The sequence below is a fragment of the Parus major genome, chromosome 1, assembly GCF_001522545.3.
Source record: "Parus major isolate Abel chromosome 1, Parus_major1.1, whole genome shotgun sequence".
Classification (NCBI taxonomy): Eukaryota; Metazoa; Chordata; class Aves; order Passeriformes; family Paridae; genus Parus; species Parus major.
In genome coordinates this window covers 111107492-111116516 of record NC_031768.1, presented here as the reverse complement: position 1 = coordinate 111116516, position 9025 = coordinate 111107492, and the positions used below count along the sequence as shown (strand labels likewise).

The 9025-nt window shown below is 35.5% G+C and overlaps 1 protein-coding gene across 8 annotated transcripts in view; it reads left to right on the top strand.

Moving 5' to 3' along the window:
- Positions 1 to 9025, top strand: part of ARL13B (ADP ribosylation factor like GTPase 13B) — a 33359-nt gene that overhangs the window by 21279 nt on the left and 3055 nt on the right. For 3 of the 8 annotated variants that reach the window (XM_019006755.1, XM_015628647.2, XM_015628608.3), the window contains 6 exons: positions 1038 to 1143; positions 3383 to 3585; positions 4578 to 4671; positions 5790 to 6006; positions 6387 to 6503; positions 6949 to 7017. In XM_019006755.1, coding sequence (XP_018862300.1) covers positions 1038 to 1143; positions 3383 to 3585; positions 4578 to 4671; positions 5790 to 6006; positions 6387 to 6503; positions 6949 to 7017 — 806 coding nt within the window. Of the gene's footprint in view, positions 1 to 1037; positions 1144 to 3382; positions 3586 to 4577; positions 4672 to 5789; positions 6007 to 6386; positions 6504 to 6948; positions 7018 to 7736; positions 7781 to 8612; positions 8632 to 9025 lie in introns of all 8 variants that reach the window. The other 5 variants (XR_001521763.3, XR_001521765.3, XM_015628618.3 and 2 more) reach the window with 5 other exon arrangements.

Sequence of the window (9025 nt, the reverse complement as noted above, 5' to 3'; positions counted from 1 at the left end):
TCTGGTAACTATGGAGTGAATTCTTACGACTGTTCCTTCCCAGCAAGGAATTAACATAAATTCGAAGTACAAGCTTTGGCCTAAGTTCCCTAAAAGCCATTTGAATTAATGATAATGACTTGAGATTTCAGGAGGAAGGACTATGATGTCTGGTTCCAAAACCTTCTGCCATTTGTCTTCTTATCTGGAAAACTGAGTCAGAGTTCTTATGTCATGGAAATGTTGCTAAATTTCAGAGGAGCATTGTTTGAGTGGAATTCCTTTATTAGAGAGAAGCAAGTACAAATTTCCTATTTTCTAATGCTGTGCAGCACTTGGCTTGGATTATTGATGTTGTAGAAAGTGCAAAATGAGGTTGGATTGTATTTTTATACTCGTAAATGAATGTCTGTCTTCTAGAGTCCTGTTTCCTATCATATATAAGTGGCAAGACAGTGATCTTCATCTTACAGAATACTTACTTTGTGAGCTATGTGGGTTTTTGTTTGTTTTTTTTTTTTTTGCTTTCATCAATTTAATAAAATAAGGTTTTTAGAGCCATTCATGCAGGTCCCTCCCTCTACACTGCAAGTTTTACTCAGGAAGAGCAAGTTCAAAACATTGTTTGGCATCAGAGAGAAATGCTGGGTTACAGGCAGTGAGATGATCCTGAAGCACTTTTACACAGGGAAATTCTCATGGTTTGGGAAGTTGCAAAACCGTGAACTTTCATCCAGAGGCTCTAACAGATCTTCCTGTGCTGCTTTAGATGTAAAGCAGGATGGTCTATTATGTCCATTTTCTTTACTGTAAATATGATTGATTTCTCTAGAAATAATATTAAATTATTACTGAGCACCTTAGTGATTATCTAACATTAGTATCTGATGAAAATGGTGCCTAGACTAACATACTTATTAAGTGGAAGAAATAATTAAAGCTGAAACAAGGAATTTTATCTTTTCTTTCTCAGTCTTCCCCTTCTTCCTCAGCTTTTGGAGATGTCAAAGTCTCTCTAGTGGCAGGATGCTGAGTGTTTCTTTTGATCTTCCCTCTAGGCTGGCAAATAAGCAGGACAGAGAAGGAGCACTGTCAGAAGCAGATATAATCGAGTCGTTATCTCTGGAAAGGCTGGTTAATGAACACAAGTGTCTCTGTCAAATTGTAAGTAGATTTTAAGATGCTGTATTTTCTCATATCTTTGTAAAGCTTCCATTAAGGTAGGAAATTGTGCTATATGGCATAAAACTGAAATTTAGATGCAGTATTCACTGTCCTGTTAAGAAAAAAACCTAGCAGGAAGTCATTGTGGGGGGAGCCAAAATCAGAAATCTTTATGAAACTTACTTAATATTGGTCGATATTTCAAATAATATATCCACATTAGTAGTCCCTGAAGTTTTTCTTTAAGCCTTTATTTTAATCAACCAGTGTCTTAGGTAGGGTTTTAATTCCACAATCTTTTTCTGATGGCTTTAAAATAATTTTGAAAGATAATAAATGTTATGCTGTTATTAAGCAAAATAAGGCATTTTTGCAAAACCATTTCAGCTTTGGATTTTAAAATTTAAAAATAATTTTAATTCATTAGGGAGGTTTGCAAAATTTATTGAGCACTACATATCGCTATTATTTGCTACAATAGCTGAGTTAGAGCAGGGCACAGCTCTGTTTATTGTGTCATGATTATCTGAGTGCTTTCTTTCAGTTAGTGCACTTTGCACTATGCACATATAGCAATGATAAAAATTAAAATCGCAAGTTCATCCTTGTTTTATTTTCGAGGAACTTCAGTGCCAAAAATATTTTCTTGAAAAATTTTCAGTAAAAAAGACCTGAAAGATACTAGTGTATTCCAGTACATCTGAATTGCCTAATTTCTGACGTGTCAGTAAAATGCTCTTCTTTTTCTTTATTTCTATTTTATGTGTAATTACTAAAGATACCAGATCACACACTCATAAGACTGTTCCATACTCTAATGGACACCTTCTTCACCAGGCTTTTTAAGATAAACATGGTCCCAAATTCCTTCAGTGGGATGACTCCTGGGGTCAATTTAAACAGAGGTATTGTGAAACAAGATAAAAAGTTGGGCAGGGACCAAAAAACCTTTTGTTTCTTCTTATTCTTTTAGTTAATTTTCCACTGGATCTTTAAATTTCCCCACACAGTATTAAAACAAATGGGAGGAATAATTTGTCTTGCTGTTGGACAGTGTCAGTGAGAATGACCTACCTCTTTTTCTTATTTGTCTGTGTATTCCATATTTCTAAATTTTTATATTTTGTAACCAAACTGCAGTAACAATGATCTTGATGAAAACTGAGAACATTGTCCCGTGCTGGCCAGTGTTTGATCTTTGTTTCCTCAAAGAAACAAGTTGTATCCATCTTCTGTACATCTCCTTTCTGAGTAGGTCCTGCTGGAGGTTTTTGTAGGGTTCCATAGTGAAAAGGACTCATATTTGAACCTTAATTTAAACATAACTGGTCAGAATTCTTTTTTTTCTGTCATAAATTGCACATTCAATATCTGACTGTGGTGCCATTTAAATGCTTGTCAGATGGAGAGAGCACTGAGAGTTTTTCAGATCTTGACACTGGAGAGTTGGTCTCTCCATAAACACAAATCCTGAACATGATCAGCATGAAATACCATCTCTACATGTTATACACATAGCTGGATCTATTCAATTGTTACTCAGAGAATGTTTTAAGAGACACACACAGTGCTCCAAAACATTCTGGAAAAGAGTTCCCAGGAGATCTTGACAGAATATCTTCTCCATGTTTCAAGCCTGGATCAAGCCCCATCTCTTTTGTCCCAGTTAAAGCTTGTCATCCTGAAATGAAAAATTAAGAGGAAATTATTCTTTTCCTATTTGCAGTTTCATCTTATGTTTTTGAAAGCTATTATTCTATTTGCCTGAAGTGTTTTAATCTCAAGAGAAGCACTCTTGGCCCTTCAATGTTTTCTTACCAGATGTGTTTTCATAACTATTTCAGAACTATTTTCTCGATGAGGTTTGCCTGTCACTTCCAACAGCTTTGCCTAGATCATGTTTCTCTCACTTGCTGCTGAGAGTATAATGACAAAAAGTTTTACTCCAGGCGAGGTGCAGTGCCTGTTCTGGTACAAAAAATTGAATTGGTTTGACAGCTTTTCTGACAAATTCTCAGGAGATTTTATTTATCCCCGAGGTGCTTATGAACATGCTGAATTTTTTGTCATGAACTGAAGCAAAGCTGATTATTTTTCATCTCAGATTTTTCCATTTTGACTGATAAATCTAGCATGGACTATTTATAACCCGTATTTGTTCAGCTAATTTCTTGTTTCCAGTCAAGGAATGTGGTCTGAACCACAAATATTTTTTCCCTCCTTCTCTGTGTATTTACAGGAACCTTGCTCAGCAGTCATGGGCTGTGGAAAAAAAATTGATAAATCAATAAAAAAGGGGTTATTTTGGCTCCTCCATATCATAGCAAAGGATTTTGATGCCTTACATGAGCGCATCCAGAGAGACACAACAGAGCAAAAAGCACTTGAGGAGCAGAAGAAACTGGAACGAGCTGAGCGAGTCAGGAGGATACGGGAGCAGAGGTATTTTGCCTGTGATTCCTACTCCATCCTTCCTCCCTTCTCTAAGATATTTGGTTCAGTCCTGTGCATAGTTCTTATGGGAACCAGGCTGTCCTGGATTTAAAGCTTACAAGCCAAGAATCTTTCTTTTGAAGCTTTTGCCTCTTCATCCCCTTTATTTGATTTAGTGCATGCTGGAAATGTACTGTGAATGAGAATTGAAAGGTAATTGTGGAATAAATTTGGCCTTACTAATACAACTTCACAGAAGGCTGGCCTAAAAAATAATTCCTGTAATTTAATCTGAAGTTACCTTCTAAAATAAAGTATTAAGTTAGATTCTGTAACCCATATGTGAATTACCAAAGACTAGATACGAAAATTTATTTAATACCATGCTTAATAAACTTCAGGATATCCAACAGGTGAGTCATGAAGGAACTAAAGATGATGCACTGAGGGGAAGCAGGATAAGTGATTACTCCCCTTCAGAGGTTTTACTAGTCTTTAGCAGCCTGTTGTGGTGCCTATGAAAAACTGATGTTAATCATTTTACTGGGGCATTCCTAAGATATTTGCTGAGCACTATTGTCCTCTGCCTTATATAGGCAGAGAATTTTGAGTCTCAGTTACTGTGTGAAGTATCTGGGAAGTGTCTTGGACTATATTCTGGCTGTTTTGGTTTAAATCAGCTAGTAAATTAGTAAAGTACATTTTAAACAGCTGGAACTTGGCATGGTCTTCATATGTTTCACAAATTTCTAAAAAAATTGGTTTTCTCCTGATCTGCCACGTGTCTCTACACACACAAAACCTCTTGACCATGTTGGATTGTTTATGCCACACTAAGAGGTGTATTGGGGAGGGTTGACATTGTTCTCTATAAAATTTATGGTTTCTTCATAATTCTTTATTCTTTCTCCCTCTTTGCCCTTCCCTTGCCCCAAAAAAATACCCTCAAAACCAAACACCAAAACCACTGAAACAACATAAACCCACCAACAATGCCAAAGGGAAAAAGAAGAAGGAAATGCACCTGAGGAGGAAGACCCTGAGCCTGGGAAACATGGAAACCCCTTCCAGCCTATATCTGCTGTAATCTCTGAGGTAGGATAGTATGTGGAAATCTGGATCTGTTTAGCACTACCACTAACAGATGTCTGAGAGGCAGTGAGAAAAATGGTCATTTGAAAGAGTTGTTCTAAGCCTGTCTGCACAGCACTTTTTTTAACTCTTATTTTAATCTTGACAGCCTTGTATTCTGTGTGTTGAATCAATGTTTTTGTGATAAGAAAACCTCTATTATTGATTGGCCAATAAAACTTTTGTAGATACAGTATAAATATAAACACACGACTGAAAACATTTCATAATTAAACTCCTGGGATTCAGAAGTGGAAAATATTCAAGGTCTATTAGTTTCTTCTAAAGTGTTTTAGTGATGTGGTGAGTCATTTCAAATATTCCTGACTTCTTCAGTTTTTCAGTTTCGTGAGCATAACCTCTTTTCAGTTGAAAATAGACTCCTGAGAATTTTTATTAATTTTGAAATATGAAAATCACATTCATATATTAAAGTTCCCTCAACCTACGTTTCTGACTTCATATTTTTTTATTCAGTTGCCTGGAGATAACACAATCTAAAGACACATGTGAACTTTTCCAGCAAGTAGTTCAAACATTTGCCTTTCTCCAAGACAAAAGCACCCATATCCACAGCACATGTCAAGGCAGCTACATGCACAATAATCCATTGAGCAATAACATCAAAAGCAAGAAAATAAAGGTGCAGCTGTGAATATTGCAGAAAATTGTGAAGCAGCCTGTCATTGTGGTTGTATGCCACAATAGGTATTTATCCAAACTGGGATAGCATTTTCTGAAGACTTAGGATCTGTGCATCTGTATTTTTTTTAAGTAATTCATTAAAAAAAATAATTGAAGGGAAAGAAAGTAGAAGATAGTTTTGGGGTTTTTTTTAATAGAACCAATAGTAAAACAAGAGAACAGGCAATAAGTCTAAAGATCCTTCTGTTTTATGATTCCCCCTCCCTTCCTCTGGGTAGGGTATTGGAAATTTAATTTCTTCATCTATTTGAAAATAAATTCTATGCTAAATGTAGGATATTGAGGGAATATTTTCATTTTTTAATAACCTTCCTGACTTACTAGACAGTTTACAGCATTTGAAGTCATTAAAAAAAAAATCTTGTCCATTTTGTTAGAATGAAAAACAGCTGGAAAAGGAAAAGAAGAGGCAAAAGTTGGAGACTGAAAAGGCTACAATTGTTTTGAATCCTCAAGCAGAGCAGGACCACATATCAAGTAGCAGTAGCCAAAACACAAATGACAGCAGGTTGGAAAGGTGCAACTCTACGACTGCCCAGCTTTTGCAGCATACAGAAGAGAGTGACCAACAAGCCTCAGAATGCCTTGACTCAGGTAAAACTGCTGCCTTTTAAATAATTTCATGTGATTTTTCACATGCTTCTTCCTTCTGTCCATATTGCCATTATACCACATACCAATGTCATCTATTGGAAACAGAAAAATGCAGAAATAGATTATATAAGTTGAATTTCTTCATGGAAACATAGAGTTTGCATATATTTTATGCCCATAGTTTATTTTCTTATAGAAAAATATTGTGTGACCTGTGTTTGCCAATATTTTAGGCCCACAGTTCATTAGCTATAGCAAACTGTTGTATGATTTACATTTCCCATAATTTTACGTCTAAGTTTGGACTGAAAACTGATGTATCTCCCCAACAATTGTATTAGAATCTGATGTAGGATATGTTTTATTTCTGTTGGATGTAGATAACAGTAAGAAAAAAAGTAAAAAACCAAAATTAAAAAGGGGCCACAGAGTAGAACCTGTTAATGCAGAGGACTCTCTTCCCAAGAATCCTACACCACCACCAGCTCTTCCACCAGGTAAGTATAAAAACAATAGTTGATGTCTCAATTTGTGGTTGGTAATCCTTTGAAAGTCTCACTTGTGAATTATGAAACTTGACTGGTCTTCATACAAAGAGGAGCTGCTAAACCTTTCTCTCTAGAAAATCTTTGATACAGTTTCCCACTTCAGGATATGAACTTCATGATATTGACTTAGCCTATTCCATGGAAGAGAACATAATTTTCCCAAAAAAAGAGCCAGAAACTTGATTACTCACTGAAGTGATTAAAATATCAATATTTTTAAGGTGGATCAGTTTCTTTTTTAAGTATTTCATCATTTTTCAGCATGGATGCAGTGTAATGCATAGCTTGGCATTTCTAAATGCTTTGATTTCTCCCAAGGAGATGTGGTGTCTGTACAGCTCAGAATAATCCAGTGCAGTCATGGAATGCTCTGACAGTTTTTGTTTTCCTTTAGTTGGATGGGGAACTCCCAAACTTAATAGACTTCGAAAACTTGAGCCTCTTGGTGAAACACATCATCCTGGTAATTGAAAGTATTCGGGGTTTTGTACCTTTTTAAACCATTCTCCATTGTCCATTCACTTCTATGTTCACTTCATTCTTGATCTGTTTTTCATTTCTGAATTCCATGTTTTATTGACCATAAGCTTTTTCTTTTGCTTAGTAGAAAGCATCTTTTTGATTTTTTCAAGTCTGATTTTTTATTAGGAAAAACAATGAATTCTCTCCAACTCCCTCATTAACTTTAAAGTGGCATGGCATGTCAGAAGTTGTTAATGATCTGAAGTTATTTGCACCTAAAAATTTTAAAGTGACACATTGCAAAGAGTAATGGGGACAGTTACTTGAAGAGTCCAAATACATACTGCATTTAAAATGAACATTTTTAACTGGAAATATCAAAGAGTCTTGATTTCTTGCTTCAGTAATGACTATTTTCTATTTTTGGAAGATTGTGGAAGACTGTTTTTTCATATGTTGGTATTACATTTTTTTCCTGAATTTGAGATTATAGCTTCTTCATTTTTATTACATTCTTATTTTTCAAATTTTGTAAAGTGAATTTGGAGACATCTGGAACACAGGAACAAGGAGCTTTTCTGCCAGAGAACCAAAAGATGCCTGAAGGGGAAATAAGATTTCTAAACCCAAAATATTTATTTCTCACAGGAATGAAATTCATCTGTTTAAAATGTGATTTGTAATTTTAACTGTAAACCCATCTTGCTCTTTTTTTTAAAGGCAAGTAGAGAGAAGTCGACAAGAAAGGAAAGCCAGATGAAGAGGTAGGGAGGGGAAGAAAAGGAACTCAATTTTTATTTGTGCCTAAGGGAACTGTTGCATTCTGTAGGAAGAGCATGGGTGGGACAAAGAGGAAAAAACCTGCTTAAGCTAAGTGTTAATTTGTAAAATAAGTAGAATTATTAAATAATTTTGGAAGTTAACAATGGCAAATACATTGGTAGGGAAATTTCTTGACCAGAGGTGTAAGAGCAAACTTTATGTACTCAGAATTTACAGCTGAATTCAAGGCATTGCCTACTCTTTGGGAGATTTATTCTTTTTTTCAGGAATTTTGAACCACTCACAAGACTCACACTTAAAAATCCTAGCAAGGAAACAGCTATTAGGAAAGGACTATTTATAAATTAAAAAAGTCCTTTCCCCAGCACTGTCAAACCTTTAGTTGGGTCCTGATTTCCAAAAACTTCATTTATTTATTTCTTTTGCTTAAAGCAGCTGCGGGGCTTTAACTCTGTCAGTTGGAGAACCACAGAGTCAGGGAATTATTGAGACTGGAAAGGACCCTTAAGATCACTGAGTTCCCCTGTTAACCCAGCACTTGCTAAGTCCATCTTGCAGTGATTTAATTTCCCATCTGGCCTTGCCCATTGTCTCTCACACAACAGTGTTTCTCAATGAATTTTTACCTATTTTGCATACTGAAAATCTGTTCCTGACTGGAAACTCAGAGTTTCCCTAAGACCAGTGGAGCCTAACTTGGATTCTTTTTTTACCATAACGCCTAAATTGCATCTTTCTGAAAATCAGCTTATTTTTGGTTGTCACTTCAGCAGAGAAATGAATCACTGTTGATTTTTGTTTTTCTTCCCCCAGCTCTGCCCAAAATTCAAAGGTGGGTTTAAAAGTTTTTTCAGACATTCAAACTTTGTAATTACACTTTTTGATTACTTGCATTCACTAAAGACTGCAATTTTTCCAGTCATGCTAATAATTTTGGCACAACACAAGGTGATGAGTGCCTGTTTATTGTCAGTGGAGGATGCATTTGCAGAAATATTAAACCTCTTTCATTATAGGAGGTAAAATTCCCTGCCAGTCCTAAAGTGCTCTGCCAGTCCTCAAAAAATGGGTGAATAAAACCATCCACTGACCTTAGAATTATTTGTTGCAGTTTTCTTGCTGCTGTATTTAGTGCTATTGAAATCAAAATATTTATGACAATAATATAAAAATATTTTCATTTTGCTGATAAATGTAAGGATAATTAAAACCTTGATCCTACAAAC